This window comes from Ambystoma mexicanum, chromosome 14, assembly GCF_040938575.1.
Source record: "Ambystoma mexicanum isolate Mex_15411 chromosome 14, UKY_AmexF1_1, whole genome shotgun sequence".
NCBI lineage: Eukaryota > Metazoa > Chordata > Amphibia > Caudata > Ambystomatidae > Ambystoma > Ambystoma mexicanum.
Genome location: NC_090940.1, coordinates 25,780,537 through 25,798,283, shown reverse-complemented (window position 1 = coordinate 25,798,283; position 17,747 = coordinate 25,780,537). Strand labels below are relative to the sequence as shown.

Genomic DNA, 17,747 nt, shown 5'->3' with positions numbered 1-17,747 from the left:
AGGCAGGACAGTACATCTCACTCCTCACCTCTTATCCTAGCACCTATGCCCATGATGGATAGTACATCTCACACTCCTCACCTCTTATCCTAGCACCTATACCCAGGAAGGACAGTACATCTCACTCCTCACCTCTTATCCTAGCACCTATGCCTAGGATGGATAGTACATCTGAAACACCTCACTTCTTATCCTTGCAGCCAGGATGCAGAGTACAACTCACACTCCTCACAGGATACAAGACACCTCTGCAATTTCTCACCACTTGCCCCAGGGTCTTATGCCCAGGATGATGGGTACTTCTGACAAATTCCTCAATGTTGAGTAAGGACACAAGATGGATGAAGGGGTACATCTCTTACCTCTATATTGCATGCCCCGATGGTGACCAGTTCACTGGCACATTACTCACCTTTGATCTGCACCCATGTCCAGAATATAGAGTACATCTCTCAGGCCCTTATCTCATATCCCCGGATATAGAGCACATCTCCCACATGGTTACCTCTTGTCCCGGGATACAGAGCACCTCTCCCAGGCCCTTACCTCTGGTTCCAGGATATAGAGAACATCTCCCATGCCCTTACCTCTGGTTCCAGGATATAGAGAACATCTCCCAGGCCATTACCTCTTGTCCCAGGATGCAGAGCACACCTCCCACATGGTTACCTCTTGTCCCAGGATACAGAGCATCTCTCCCAGGCCCTTACCTCTTGTACCAGGATGCAGAGCACACCTCCCACATGGTTACCTCTTGTCCCAGGATACAGAGCATCTCTCCCAGGCCCTTACCTCTTGTCCCAGGATACAGAGCACCTCCCCCACACGGTTACCTCTTGTCCCAGGATACAGAGCACATCTCCCACATGGTTACCTCTTGTCCCAGGATACAGAGCACATCTCCCACACGGTTACCTCTTGGCCCAGGATACTGACCACCTCTCCCACACGGTTACCTCTTGTCCCAGGATACAGAGCACATCTCCCACATGGTTACCTCTTGTCCCAGGATACAGAGCACATCTCCCACATGGTTAGCTCTTGTCCCAGGATACAGAGCACACCTCCCACATGGTTACCTCTTGGCCCAGGATACAGAGCACATCTCCCACACGGTTACCTCTTGTCCCAGGATACAGAGCACCTCTCCCAGGCCCTTACCTCTTGTCCCAGGATACAGAGCACCTCTCCCAGGCCCGTACCTCTTGTCCCAGGATACAGAGCACCTCTCCCACATGGTTACCTCTTGTCCCAGGATACAGAGCACCTCTCCCACATGGTTACCTCTTGTCCCAGGATACAGAGCACATCTCCCACATGGTTACCTCTTGTCCCAGGATACAGAGCACATCTCCCAGGCCCTTACCTCTTGTCCCAGGATACAGAGCACATCTCCCACACGGTTACCTCTTGTCCCAGGGTACAAAGCACCTCTCCCAGGCCCGTACCTCGTGTCCCAGGATACAGAGCACCTCTCCCAGGCCCGTACCTCTGCACATCTCCCACATCCTCACCTCTTGTCCCAGGAGTTCATGCCCAAGGTGCTAAGAAGCAAGCGTGCATAGTAGAAGGCTGACTGTGGTTTCTGCGGCACGGGCTCCTCCTGTTCCATTGCTCTCATGATGAGATCCCCAAAGCGCTTTTCCACAAACTCCCTCTCCTCTGCATCCTGCTTGCTCAGGGCATTGATGACATCATTCTCAAGCTTTTCAGATAAGCATGCTGGTGGCGGAGCAGGCACATTCAAAGGTACCCCAGTTCTCTGCAGGCACTCTGGCCCTGTGGCACCCAGGTACTGGAGCAGGACGTCCAGGGCATCGTCATCATCAGCCAGTGTATCCCATGTTGGAACCACCTCGCGGGCTCTTCTCTTCAGTGGCGGGGCCCCGCTATCCCTGATGAGCCCATCCTCTAAAGTGGCGTTGGGTGCCGGTTCAGTCTGCGGAAGGTCAATGGACACTGGCACCAGTGACGTGTGCTTTGGAAGACAGCTGGGAAGGGGAGTCCCATACAAGATGGCCGACTCCCAAGAGTATTTGCCAGACAGATCCCGCATTATAATCCGAACCATGGAGTTGGCAGAGGAGAGGCCCGATGCCAGGCCACCACCAGGCCCGCGCTCCTCGGCCCGGATCTGCAGGCAGGAGACCAAGGTACTGCCATTCAGAACAAATAGCTGCAAGTTGGGGCTTTGAAAAAGTTCGGGGGCCAAGTCACCACTCTCGCTGTAGGGGTTGTCATGGTTCTCGCATATCTGGCTGGTAAGCATGGCAGGGTCCCCACTCATTGGATAATGGCCCAAGTGGTTGACGAGGTGAGTGATGACAGTTCGCGCAGCCACAGATATTAGGCCTTGTTGCATATGCATCTTCACTGTAGAAGAAAAAGAAATGTGTTATATGGTGATAGTGAAATAATTTAGTGACTACAAGGCACGAGACGGAGAGAGCAAGGAGCCTGCCCACCATCCGCTTTTCCTCTCACTAGCAGAGCTCAGCAAGTCAAGTGCTAATCAAGCAATCCGTCCCTCTTAGTAGAAGCCCTTAGTGAGTCAAGTCCCAGACCCCCAAACCAGTGTGCCTTACACTAGCAGACCCAACAAAGGCAAGTCCCAATCCACCAATCAATGTCCCTCTCTTGCACAGCCAAGTTCCAATCCACCAATCGGTGTCCCCTTTTTGATAGAGCTGAGCGAGTCAAGCTTCCTGACCTCCGACTATAGAGAAGGCATTTAGGTATCACTGGGAAGTAGACCGGGAGGAACCTGTATAACAAAGGCCCCAGGGCGAGGGGAAACCAAGAGAGGGGCAAAACCCTGCGAGGACGGGGCTTTGCATAAGAGAGGCTCTAAAGGCAGAAGTGGTGAACAAGAACAGAATGGCACAGAAATGGGAGCGAGAAAGCAGACACAAAAAGAGCTGCAGGGGTGGAAAGTGAAGACAGACTGGTTTAAAGGGAGGGAAAGGGTTTGAGATAAAGAAGGGAGTAAAAAGAAAGGGACAGAGTAAGGCAAAGTGGGAGGGGTGAGGAGACAGAGGAGGGGGAGAATGACAGAAGGGTAAGGTTGGATAGATGGGAGAAGGGGAGAGAGGAAGATGGCAGGGCTAAGGGAGGAGGAAAGCAGCAGGAGAGATACCAGAAGAGACAGGAAGAATGGAGGGGCACATGCGTACACTCTGAGGCAAGAGTTGCACAGACAAAGGGGTGCACCCCACATTTAGGGAGATAAGGAATTAAAACAGGACACAAAAAAATAAAAAAAAGTTTTAAAAAAAGGACTGTACATTCAATGTTCTGAAAATGTGGCCATCTGTTTTAAAAAGGGGACTGTAGCCCAAATTTGCAAAGACCTGCTGACAGAAGGGGACTGCAGATTTGGGATGCAGTCTAGTCTCAGAGTGGAAGACCTTGACTGAGTGATACGGACAAAGGACTGTATCCCAAAACCACATTCGCAATGTGTGAAGAGAAGGGATTGTATCCCAGAGGAAGAGACACTCATAAGGAGGTGCACTCAAAGACACCCTCACTGAGAGGAAGTACACCGGGTTGAACACCAAAACTCGACCAAGAGACCCTCACTTATGAAAAGGAGTGCCCCCCTCCCCAATTCTACAGATGGGTGCTCAGCCCTGGGCAGAGAGGCCCCTTTCTCAAACCCCCCTCCCCCCTTGATCGGTGCTCCGTCCTATTTTTTTGTTAATTTATTTATTTATAGAGCGCCAAAGGCATCAGGGCGCTACATCAACATAGCAAGACTTTAGAGAAGACAGGATAATGAGGAGACAAGAGCAGGTGATCATCCCAGGGTTTTAGGGGAATAGGTGGATTTTCAGAATGTTTCTAAAGCGCAACCTGTTTGGTTCTTGCCTCAGCAGCAGAGGACGTGTATTCATAATGTGTGCCACTGATACAGGAAAGATCTCCCCAGGCCTCTGCTTCTCGTTACTCTAGGAAGGGTAAGCGGATCACGGGCACTGGAACTTCCAGTATTTAGGGGCATTACCATAGATGCATTTATGAGCCAGGCTGATGGCCTCGACGTGTGTCCTAGCCGCCACAGGAAGCCAGTGTAACTCCTTCCTGGCACCCATGATGTGGTCTTGTTTGGGAATGTCATAAATGACTTGTACTGCATTACTTTGTACGATCTGCAGCGCTCCTTTACAGCGAGAATTTGCCTCAAGAAGTAAGGCGTTACAGTTAACGGGTAGAATAAAGGGGCTCGCCAGGGAAGTACAGTTTTTTGGTGACAAAAAATTTAGCGTGTCTTAGTGCTTTTAAATGGTGTTGAGTACTATGAGCTTCCCCTTGTACATGGGTGACAGAATTTACGGCTGCATTCATGTAAACACCAAGAGTTTTAACTTTGTCTCTAATGGGAATTGCAATGTTATCAATGACCAGGCTGGCATAGTCGGCACAGCGCTTGGTTCTGGACTGAGTAGATCCAAAAATCATGAGCTCAGTCTTGGCAGGATTAAGACACATGGAGTTCAGGCTCATCCAATCCTTGATGAGTCCACAGATATATTGCAATTGGACTGAGTTAAGGTCATAATTGCCATTCAGCTCCAACATGAGCTGAGTGTCATCCGCATAATTCGAGTAATGGATGTTCTGAGATGTTAACAGGTCACATAAGGGCATGATTAAACGGGAAGGGTGACAAACAGGCCTCCTGCGGAACACCCTCTCTTATACACTTAGTTACAGAGGTTGCTTTACGCCACAATTGCCTGTTACTGAGAAAGAAACCCGTTACTTACCTGTAACTGTTCTTCTCCAGCATGCGTCTGGCATGGATTCACATGCTCATGAATATTGCCCGTCGTCAGGCTGGCAATCCTCAGTAAAAGAAAAACTTTCACTTTAAAACTGTATTTCTTCTCTAAACCAATCACTGAACTCTGGGTCATACTGCCCCCAGCCAATTACTGCCCTCTCCCTAAGCCCCTCCTCTGGCAGCCATCTTCATATTTGGTAGCACGTAAAGTGGCAGTATGACCAAGAGCAGCCACAGAGGGGTAGGCGGGAGGGTTCGCATGTGAATCCATGCCAGACCCATGCTGGAGAACAATAGATACAGGTAAGTAACTTGTTCCTTCTCAAGCATGGGGACTGGCATGGATTTACATGCTCATGAATAAAGAATACATAGCAGTACACACATGCACAACCACGGGAGGTGGCAAGGCTCAACATTAAGCATCTCTTACCTCCTCACCAGGCTCACCTTCAAGCGAACAAGTTGTGTAGCACTGCTTGGCCGACTCTGGACTCCTCCTAGGAATCCCTGTCGACGTAGTAGAAGCTAATGAAGGTGTGCGTGGACCTCCACTTATCAGCCCTGCAGATGTCCAGCATGGGAACACCAGACAGGAACGCCATCGTCGCAGCAATCGCTCTGGTGGAGTGCGCTCTCCGACAGCAGGGCAGCGGTCGGTTCGCAAACTGATGACAGTGCGTGATGCAGCCGGAGAGACACCTTGAGATGAAGCCTTGGACAAGGCCTTCCCATGGTTCACAGAACTAAAGTTCACAAACAGTTGAGACGTCTTCCGAAAACTCTTTGTGCGTGCCACATAGATCTTTAGAGCACAAGCAAGGTCCAGCGAGTGCAAGGCCCTTTTAGCCGGTGACGAAGGCTTTGGAAAAAACACAGGCAACACCAAAGGCGTGTGGAGGGGGAATTCCGACTGAACCTTAGGCATGAAGAAGGGGTGTGTCCGCAGCACCACCCTTGATTCGTGGAAAGTCAGATATGGCTGGTTGCAGGATGGGGCCTGGATCTCACCTACCCTCCTGTCAGAGGTGATTGCCACAAGGAAAGCCGTTTTCCACGAGAGGAACTTGAGAGGAGCCTAATGCATAGGCTAGACAGGGGGCCCCATGAGCCTCGTCAGCACCACATTGAGTTCCCACCTTGGGGCAGGAGTCTTCACCGCCGGGAAAGATCGAAAAACAGTCCTTTGAGAAACTCCTTGACAAGACGGTGGGACTAAAGAGAAGATCTTTCTGGAGATAGCTGCCAGATGCACCTTGATGGCCAGATGCACCTTGATGGAGGCGTATGTTAATCCCGCCTTGGCCAAGGACAAGTAGTATGGAAGAATCAGCGGTTAATGACCCTCAGAGGGGTGATCTTCTGCTACCGGCACCCCGTATCGCAACACTTGCACTTGTGACCGCAGCACTTATGAGTCGATGACACTCTGGCCATGGCAAGGCTCTCCCTGCAGTCCACTGGCAACTCATATCCTCCAAACTCTAGGGCTGCAGGAGCCAAGGCCTCAAGTTAAGCAATCCTGGGTCGTGATGCAGGATTGCGCCCCCTCTCCTGAGCAGATCCACGACCACCAGCAGCTTGACCAGAAGGAACGCCGACAGGAGGAGAAGGTCACGCCAGGGTGATGAGTATTACCCTGCATCGGCACTGAGTTGATTGATGACTCGCAGCAGAAGCAACAGAGGGAAAGCTACTTTTTAGTTGTGTTTTAGCCATATTAAAAAACAAAGAAAAAACGATGACTTAACACATTCAAAAAAGAGAAATTTCATAAAATAACAGGAAAAGTAAACCAATCTTAACATAACAAATATCACACTGATTCAGAGTGAATACAGTAAAATAAAAACAGTCAAATGCATCATGAAAATTCATCAATTCATATTCACAGCTTGCTGGAGAGTTTCCCCTCTTCCCCCAGATCCAAAACCTTTAAGAGAGCAACAACTTCTGCGGTCGGGCAGTTTTAATTCCCAGATGACAGTCTGTCCCAAAAAATATCCAAGTTCAACCACCTTACATCATGGACAAACCTCTGAAATCTTGCCACTCTGAAGTCCCAAGTGCCTGGACATTTTGATAACAGATGTTGAAGCAACTGCCTTTCTTGTTCGTCACATTTGTCACAAATTGCAGTACAATATTCATCATTGTCTCTAGTGGCAAGAATGTCTAGGGTTGGAAGCAGATTTAGTCTGAATCTTAGAAATTCGGTTCCGACAACTGGATCGAATGATTTGCTTAAGTAGAGGGCACTAATGACCTGGGTTTATCCATACACGTATGTGACGCTGACAGCTTTGCCAGCCTCATTTTATTGACCGTCCGTATCCAGTCCATTTTTTCAAGCGTTCTTTAGCTTTCCCAGGATTTTCTATAAGTAGATCAATTGTACAGTCTGAGATGGCCAAAATGTCATAGCACTTATTAAGGAAGACATTGTCGGCCCTTCACATTAATAACGGCATATCCTCATAGAGGGAGCCCTTTGGTGGTTCTAGAATTAGCCTAAACATGGAAATCCATTTCCACTCCATCCAGGCCGTGAGGGAGGACAGCCACCCTGCTGTGTGATTGACAGACTAGGCTGTGCATGGATGGGAGAAACCTGCTTAAAATGCAAGGGTTTTGGGAATACAGGCAGCGTCGACCACAGGGAGAAACACCCTATGATGAAACCGTGAATGAAGCTTGCTGCAAACACCTGGACCTTTGAATTGCCCGGTGAAGCCCTGCTGCCAGAGCCGTTCCTTGAGGGGGCTATAGCCCAGGGTCCTTTGGTTGTAGCCCCAGATAGAAGGTCAGGGGTTACAACCAAAAAGGCTAGCTAGCCCGAAGTCCAGACAGTCCCAAAATTAGCATAGCTCAGCATCTTTTCCAGACCTAGCAACACCCCTGCCTGCTGCTGTGCTGAACTCCTTTTTCACCACGACAGAGAAGCTCCGGACGGAACGACTACTCCCCTTGTGTTAGTGGGACCAACTAACCCCGAGACAAACTCCACTGGACCACCATCCCTGACTTGCTGGGCCTCTCTGTTGCTTCGGAGGCCCGATACCCGGGGTCGAGTGTCCGTAGTTGCATGCAACTTCTGCCGCAGAACTAATCCGGCTAGAAGGTCCAGGAAATTCCTAAGCGCCATCCAGAAGCGGGGCCTCCAGATCCAGAGTCCACTCACCAGAGTGCAGGACTGAGGGAGCAAAGAGTCCAACCGGTGTCCAAGAACAGCATCAGTGCTGTTTGCTAAGCGCTGAAACCGCGAAGTGCCGCTGAACCGAAAAGAGACCCGTTGCTGCCGACAACCTCGCAAGTACCGCCACAGGAGCCCTCCAGCCATCCTCCTCTGGTCCCCACAACTGAAGCTAAGGAACGTGGGGTCTGCACCGCGGTAGCAAGACCGACTCCAGCTGGACCACTCTTCTAACCAGAGGTACTGTTTAGGCTTGGGGTGCTTACACCTCACTGCCTGTAGCCGCACCTTTCTCACTTGGGAATTGCAGTACCTTAGAGTTGATGCCAACTCTGCTTCTCACAGGCTTAATAGCTTGTGACCCACAGTGATTTTATTGAAACTCTCCAACTGTGTGCAAGACTTTTGATCTAAGAAGTGCCTCAGCTCTGTGTCCCTATTGACTTTGGCTGTCCTGGCTCCCTGCAGACTCTTCTAGTCCATCGACGTTGATACAGTTTGTGCCTCATAGGTGGTAGCTTGCTGTATACGGTTACTGCTGGGAAAGGCTGATCTAGATTTCATTGGAAGATTTAGCTGTCCTCACATTTACTGAGAAACTGTCTCACCTTTTTCTAGCATGATAAATGCCATTACTGTCCTTGTGATTGAAGTCGCCTGAGGGTGTAGGACTGTGCAAGAAGCATATCCAAAGATTAACCACCAACTTGTTTTGATTATGAAAAGTAATTTTAAAGTATATTTACATTGTTACAACAAATTGCCTTTTTAAAGAAAGCTTATTTAAAAATTGATGTTAATTAAATAAATAACTATTTATAACTGAAATTGTGAATGTAAGGGTTACTTGGCTACTTGTATTTGTGGGTTTCATATGTACTGCTCACATGTATCCCTCCTGAGATAGGCCTGGCTGCTCAGTCACACTACCAACTTGGGTAGTGCAGACCCTTAACAAATGGTGGGTTACCCAACACCAAGCAGATAAGTGTTGTGTAGTCTTACACAGGGTGACTGCACCAATTCGTACCCAACAGTGGGGGCCCGACGTCCTGGCCGATTCAGTCCTGCTTCAGCAGTGGTGCCTTGCCTTGAGGGCGACGGCAGCGCTGACTACCTCCAGCGTAGGGCTTGGAACGGCCTCTGTAGGTCTCGTGATTCATGACCTTGAGGGCTGGTGGTACGAGGAGAAACCCTTCGTCGATCTGCTTGACTTTCCTCCACAGGAGCGAACGGAAGAGCAGTGTTGCTGGAGCGTGCCCAGGGCACGGGCCGTCTCTGTATCTGCCTTGATGACCTGCAGGGATTCGTCGACAACCTTCCCCAAAAAGGTTATCTCCGTCGAACAGCATGTCCAATACCCTCGCCTGGACCTCCTGGCGGAAATTTGTGGCCTTCATCCAGCCTTGACAATGGAGGCAGACACTGTTCCCCATTTGCCGCAAACCCGTGCTGGTGATGTCAAGTACCACAATGATGGCATGGCATCCACCCTCTTGTCGTTTAGGAGGAACTACAGAATCGGGCCCAGCTTGTACCACAGCTCAGTGTCATATCTGGCCATGATCGCTAGCGCGTTGGCCGCCTTCATGGTTGACGCTGTGGTGTTGATAACCTTCTTTCCCATGGCATCCAACTTCTTCACCTCGCTGTCTGGAAAGGACTGAAGACTATGAAGGGTTCGACAAACTTTTCCTTGCAGTCGCCAACACAACTGAGTCTGGCGATTGTTGCAACCGTAGGCACCTGGGTGCGAACTCTGGCACCCAGTACGTTTTCCCCAGGCCCTACTCCCACATGTCATCCAGCTGGGGTACCACCATGATTGTCTTCCTTTTGGCCTTGCACCTCTGTTACAGGAAACCCTCCTTCTTGGTCTTCTCTAGAGTAAGCTGGAAAAGTTTGGAAGCTTTTTATTTTTTATTTACTGGCATGTGGTTTGTTTCAAACCTTTGCCAACGTTAAATACGACAAGCCTGCACTTGTGACATGTAAAAAGAATAAAATAAATAGGTTACATTTTGGTAAGTTCTGTTAAGTCTTTCTGCCGATGTTTAAGCAGCCATTTAGATTTAATTAAGTTTGTCAAATCTGTTCTGGGATCATGGTATCCCATGTTTCTATCAGAAAAATCTCATGTAGCATTTTTCCCAGTGCAAAGATTGTTTTGGGGTTTTCGGTTTCGCATAATTTGAGCCACCATATGTCTATCTTTTATGCGACTATTGTTCACAATCGGTCCTAGGTATTTTGTTCTTGAAGGCTCTAGTTGATTGCATATTATCACTAGGTGTTTCAATGTTTCATTTCCTTTGTGGCATAGTCAACATAATAGATTATTTGCGTAAATCTGTTTTCGGTGAACTAGTACTTTTGTCTTGAACAGATTTAATCTAAATCGCATGAATGTCATTCTACATTTTGGGTTTGGGAACTTGTTTAAATAGCTTGGTATTTTATTCCAAGCTTTGACTTCTGTGTTAACATGGGATTGCAGCTTGATTTTTGTTCTGTCCTCTTCTGTTCTAATCCAATCATGTTTCCCAGTATTTCCTTTTGGCTGCATCTGGATTATTAACGAGAAGCTTGTGTGTAATGCTCGCGTTGGAAAGCAAGCTGGCACAACATTTGGACCAGGCTTGGATGACAAAGTCAGTTTGATTAACCTCTTCTCTTCTTGGGATGAGATATTGCGTGGTCCCGATATTCAATAAGGTTTTCCGATATAACAATAGGGCGTTACACTCTACAATGGCTAAAAGAGATCGTAAGGCAAGTTTGTGCTTTGTGGTAGGTGTATGATTTTTTTTCTCCAGAAATGCCCTTCGATGGTAGGCCAAATTTCGTGTGTCAAACACAGTAACACAGTGCAGTTTCAGCTCCGTAGGTGACTATTGGGCAGACTTTGTTGGTATTAAGGAGAATTTACCAAACTTGTGATGTATGATTTGGCCTTGGGTTGTAAGCGCTCGTATCTTTGTTTTTAAGGCCATAGTTGATGGATATTGTTTTTACTTAGTTGATGATTACACCTAGATATTTGGCTGTTGTGGCTTGGAGCAGGGGTTGATTAGGTAGGAACCAATGACATTTCTTATTTACTCTTTTTCCTTTTGTGGATTCGAACACCAGGATTGCAGTTTTTTAGGTGTTTATTTTGAGGCCGTTTTGCGTTCTGTAGGTATTAAGAAGTTGCAGCTTTCTTTGTATACCAAATTCTGTCTGATCTAGCAGAATTAAATCGTCTACATAGTTGAATCTTCAGAGTCTATGCCCATTGATCTTTGGAACACAAGAGGTAACCATCATTTATTTATCAGTGATTCAAACACATGGGATTCTTTCGCCGTACTATGTTTCCAAGAAACGTGGAGGACCGATAAACCATTAGCAGAAGGTTATGAAATAATCCTAAACCCTGCCTGGAAAAAAGCACAGGACGTCCCTCGTCTGGCTTTCTAATTATGCTCAAGAAAAAGATTAATTTTACTATTCATTCAATCAAGAAACCAAACGTGAACATGCAAATTGTTACCATGAAACTCAATAGCCCAAAGGCTGATCCTCCTGAAACATCACAAAGAATCACAAACTTTATATATCCGAGACAACTAAGGCATAACCTGAAAACTTAGAAATAAACAACAATGGCATCTAGTTATGAGTTAAGAGAACAAGAGGCAGAACAGCTTTTCTCAGGACACCAACTACCAAACAAACAAATTAACAATACAACCAATCTTTAAAATCGTTATTTGATAAACTTGAACAACTCCAAAAAAAGAGCTTTCAAGACGGTGGGAAGTTAAGACAATGGAGCAATACCTTAGAGTAAACAGAATACCTAGAGGCTTATTATGCATATGTATCATCCCCTCCTTTGAGGAAGACGATATAACAGGATGTAATACATCCAAAGAAATGATAAGTCTTATTACCAATGCTAAAAAAGCTCATGAACAACTAACCAATGATATAGAACAAACAAAAGAGGACATAGAAAAACTCAACATCACGGAATCAACGTTCAAAAACTATCAAATATTAGATGATTACATCCAATGGTTTACAAAAGAACTCAAACTCAAAAAAACAAAAGTTCAGAGATTAAATTGATTACAAATTCAAGAGGGTTTATACATTTCAGAAGCAGACACCATCCAAAAATGATGTGCCAACTCAAAAAAGTAAACCATTACCGAAAATACCAATACAAACCTCACCACCATCCTCCGAAGCAGAATCCCAGAGTGACACTGAACAAGAACAAACTATACCAACAACATTGACTGTGCCTGAAATAGACAGAGGTACTTCATCGGCTTTTTAAGAAAAATACACAAAATTCAAAAAAATGCGGACCACCCAATTCTTCTCCAGAACCCAAGCAACCCAGGGTTCAACCAACACACAAATGTGACAAGGAGGGGCAGGAGCAATAATACCAATCTTATCTTCAACAAGCAAAGGTGTCCAAACAAGGTCAAAGAACCTAAAGAATTACAAAAAAACATTAGTTAACCTTACGGATTTGGACCCCTCACCTTATCTTGTACGGGCTCTCAATAAAGGGCTTACTTTCTGCCCCACCAGACCATCTCACATTAAACACTGATCTTTATCGATTTTGCAGAAGGCTAAAGCTCAAAAAAACGAATTCAAGAATTAGAAAACAAAAGGAGACTCAAATTCCATCGGCATTGACAGTATCCCATATTGAGGATACAGTACAACTACTAAATATTGGAGAAGAAGATACCCATACTCTGGATACACTAACAGCAGATATGGACATTGACACAGACTTAAGTGAAGAAAACAAGTGATTATCCAAGAGCGGCAGAAGAACACCTGAATATGGAAAACTGCTATGAAAAGCTGAGTACCAAACCAATCCCACAATTGGTTCAAGACTGGAACCTGATGACAACGCATTGGTCAGATCTTAATTTACTAACAGATGACGAGTAAAGGTTTTTGAAAAATCAACATCCAATTCTAGGTGCAATATACTTCATACCAAAGATTCATAAGCATTATGATTCATTTCCTACATTCACACCAATAATCAATAGTATTGGCTCCCTAAATGAGCCAATTTCCAAATACATAGACACTCACAAACGCTTGTGTCAGGCCTTGCCTCTTTCATCAAAGATATCAAGCATGTTATTCGGCAGCTGGAAGCTATAAATTGGGAGCCCGATTACAGATTAGTGACTCTCGACGTCATCTTTATGCATCAGAATACCACACCAAAAAGGGATCGAAGCAATCAACTACTTTCTGAAGATGAGGTCAGTCTCATATCACAGACAAAACAATATGTTGTTGGAAATGTTGAACTTCACGCTCACTAACAATATCTTTCTGTTCAATGATAAAATCTATCGGCAGAAACAAGGGACTGTGATGGGCGCCAAACTTGCGCCCTCATATGCAAATCTTTATGTAGGCTTCTTTGAACTGGAACATGCATGGCAACATGAAACATCTACTACAGAAAATAACATTTATTGGGGAAGATATATCGATGATGGCCTTATAATTTGGAACGTAGATAACAGTACCCTCAAACAATATTATGACCATTTGAACTGTAACAAATATAACCTGAACTTCACCATCAATCAAAGCACAAAGTCAATACATTCCTAGACCTTGAACTCTATGTACAAAAATGACAAACTCTACACAAAACTATGTAAAACCAACAGCTGGTATCACTTCTGCATGCTGACAGTAATGATCTGCAGCATATCATTAGAAACATCCCCTACGGAGAAACGCTCAGAATAAAATCAAACTGTACAGAACATCAGGAATATGGAAAACATGTACAAGCATCAATAGAAAAACTCCAAGTTCGAGGCTATAATTGTGGACACTTAAACTAAACATACATCAAAACAGCAAAAAGGTCAAGAGAGAAACTTCTAGTCAATACAAAAACTACCACTGATCCATTTAACAAAATAAGATTTATCACCACATATTCATCCAATACCAAACAAATTAAAAACATTTAAGTGAAGCCCACTGCGTGGTAAAGGGTGTCTGCTGCTCGCTGTTTTGGCTGTTGCTTCAGCCCGTCTTGCCTTTATTGCATCAGCTGCGTGGGACCCGATTTGAGCATACCATATACCGCACATCACAGGAGCCGCGGTCTGCATTCTGGTGCCTTTAAGAGACGTCTATGCCCATTCCAGGAAGTGGAAGGGAGGATAAAACTGAAACAGATCCACCCTTGCGGCGTTAAGCCCGCTGCGTGGTAAAGGGTGTCTGCTGCTCGCTGTTTTGGCTGTTTTTTATGGATATATGACTTGATGCCTCAACCGTTCCAAGGATCAGTGAAACCGGCAAAGCAGGGCTGGCTGACGAAAACACAGATACACAACTTCCACGAGCAAAGGTGACAAACAGAGAGGAGGTAAGAATACATATGTGTGAAGCACCTCGCTAACCTCCTGTCGCATTTGCAAATTCCTTACTAACATAGTACTTGCTCTGGGTCAGAGAGGAAGTTGATATCCGTTAGCCACCAGGCGAAGCAGTGAAAAGGTAGGACAAATCCGATAATTGGAAAGCGTGTATCTATCACTGGAGGCTGCTGTTGAACAGCTCAGTGGCAATACTGAGTGCAAGCACGGAGTGGGTCGCATATTAAGAGCGGCATGACCCGCTGCATACTCCGAGGGCTACACTTCCTTGGAATCAGGTTCCAACAAGAGTACCATTAAACATAGGGAGAAAGATTGTATCTCTGTGGGGGAGCACCCCGATCTGGCCAATAAAACTGCATGAGAGACTGCGGGGATATAATCCCTTTGATCTCGCACATACGTCTTTCAACATTGAAGGCAGGGGAAAATAGAGATCACTAACATTTCTACCTGGAGTGGTATTTGCTTACTCCTGCTGTCATGCTCCCAACACAGAAACTAAAGCCTTACAGCACAATGACAGTGCCGAATAGCGCAATACAGGTCGCTCGGGTCTGCAAACAAGACTGTGGACCAAAGGGCTGCTGAGCAGCTCAATCCAACTGGAACCCACACAGACTTCTATCGAACAAGCACTTGCCAAACAGGGGTCAAAGAAAACCGCTCTGATAATGCCCGAGTTCAAACAGGCTTCCATTTCCATGCTATCGATTAAGCCAACAAGCACCGATTTACAGATTGAGGCCCGTTGGAATACAAGACCCAACTATATATACTCATGGAAATAGAACCGCGTCTATCTTAGACTCGGGGCCCTCTGCTCAATTCACTGCCAAGTTGACGACTAAGAGTGTGGATGAAATAAGACACTACCGTCCCCATCATCCCCAATGAAATGGCTACTAGTAATAGCGGCCAGCAAGATACTGGAAGATATCTACGGAGTATTCCAGCGCCTGTTCGATCTTGGGAAGACGAGTGTGCTTTAAAGATAGTCACTGTTCAGCAGCTGGTGATTGCTACAAACCAGCCCATCCATCATGATCTTAAGGGAAGAAATGAGGCATCAGGTTTACAGGAGAGAGAACAACAGTGCAATATACAATCCATAAGGATCGCTGCTCCAGCCCAGCCCTTAAATGACCTAGAGTACAAGCACCAGACCCTGCATGTCCAGATGTGTCCAGCAGAGATTCAACAGCGATCAATGCAAACAGAACTAGCAATAGATGACAATCTTGCATCATTGTAGCGCAGGGTTACCAACCAATCAAAAAAGTAGGACGAGAAATTACTGACTTTGCTGAGACCCCCAACTTATCCCAAAGAGAAAAAGCAAAACATGCAAAACTGAAGTGGCTTCAACAGCATGTAAAAAAGTTAACGGACCTGCTATGAAATCCACAAGAACAGCCCGGCTATCAATGGACATCACCTAGATAGAATCTCTGTTGTCGGATATTGAGAAAAGAAAGGAAGTTTTTGGCAGCATGGTAACTGGGAAGGCAGCTGAACCACTATGTGTGTCAACTCCTGCAGCCATTACAATGAAGAGACAAAGAATTCAATCAGGAACGGATGAGAGGGCTCCCATTCTTGGGACAATTGTACAACCACAAATCAGTTCCTCTACGAAAGTAAGACAACTATTATTCCTACAGCTAATATTTGTCTGAATCTGAGCGAGAAACATACGGCCCCAACAGAACCAGAAGAATCAGAAAGAAAATATGAGAGGAATGAAGATCAGGATGAAGGCCATCAACAGAGGATACCTACAACAATGTTGGACCGCCAAAATATGTTGATATCAATTATATCTCACTCAATCCCATTCATGAAATTACATAAAACAACCAACGATGCTATAAAGGACAAAGCAACCCTCCTGGCAATGATTCACTCTAAGCAAATATTCATAGAAAACTTAATTTACAACATACAGAAGCGTCTTGATCAAGAAGCTGAATTATCACATCTGGCAAGGAAGACTTTTTGAAATAGTTCACAGCAGACATGATTGCATGGTTGAAAGCTTTACCAGCCAATCAACCAGCTCTAACAACTCATAGGAAGACACCAAAAGATGAAATTAATTGGATAACACCAACTAGTGTGGCTATAAGACCAGGTGGACAAGCACCGCCGTCACATACTAATACCACAGATGCTAGATCTACGGTGGTACCTATCCTCTTATCACCACAGCCATCGACATCCGTGGAGATGGTGAAACCACCAGTGGATGCTTTCCAAATATTCCTGAAAAAAGGAAAGGAGCTAGAGACTATTAAAGAACCAGCCAAAAAAGGCAAAAACCGTCTTAAACAAACAGGCTCAAGGGCATTTCTGCGAAATTTAACATTACTGCCACAGATAAAACCAGCTGGTGCTCCAACGACTCACAAGAGATCGACCACGACCACAAAAGAGAATAACCCAAATAGCAGAATCCAACGATCCATCAGTATGAAACCTGTCCAAGGCAATCAGGCTAAAAGAGATTCCCAAATAGAAGATTTGTTAGAACTATCACATACAACAATTCCACAGAATCAAGTGAGACAATGATGCAATTGATTCAAAATTAATCAAATGTCCTCATTATTGATGAATGTCTAAGAGAGGATGAAGAACCCCCAATTGTTCTGGAACTTTGTGACGAGATTTCAGACGCATCCATAGATTGTTCTTCCTGAACCATATTGTCGCTCCGGACAGCATCTATAACAGGCGAATCTACAGCGGCGGACGAGAGCACAATATACAGTGGCTCACCTGAATCACGAAACAATACGCATGCAAGAGACCAATTTGACGAAGAGCCCAATGACTCACTTGATGATTAAAAGCTACCGATGTTTGTTGATCCTATGACCTACAAACCTAACTTTGCCATAAGGTTAGCAAGACTCCCTGGGCAAGCAAGGGATTACGAGAAAGATATGCCAATTCTAAATCACACAAATATTTTACTGCTTTTGAGGGCTATTCCAAAGTTAAACGGCATTGAATCAGCAGATATAAAAGGTAGTGATTTTCGATGAAGACAATCGACTGGACAACATAAGAACCGAATTTTGGGAGATGACAGCGATGAACAGGATATTGGCAATCACAAGAACTCCAACAAAATTAGGATTCAGCTGTTCTCAATATCCCCATACTCCGAGTGGAAGACAAAGGACATAGCGAGAGGCAGCGCCAGATGCGAGAAAGCGCATAACGCAGCCAATCAAAATGTTGCACCAAATTTATATCTGGAAAGGAACAGGCCTTCAGAGACTAATGAACTGTCCGCGGAAAGAGACAGGGGGTCTCCAAG

The 17,747-nt window shown here is 45.7% G+C and overlaps 1 protein-coding gene across 8 annotated transcripts in view; it reads right to left on the bottom strand.

Annotated features, from left to right (window-relative positions):
- The window catches only part of RALGAPA1 (Ral GTPase activating protein catalytic subunit alpha 1), a 1,128,412-nt gene that overhangs the window by 303,247 nt on the left and 807,418 nt on the right, over positions 1–17,747 (bottom strand). For all 8 annotated transcript variants that reach the window (XM_069638431.1, XM_069638437.1, XM_069638433.1 and 5 more), the window contains one exon: positions 1,515–2,373. In XM_069638431.1, coding sequence (XP_069494532.1) covers positions 1,515–2,373 — 859 coding nt within the window. The remainder of the gene's footprint in view (positions 1–1,514; positions 2,374–17,747) is intronic.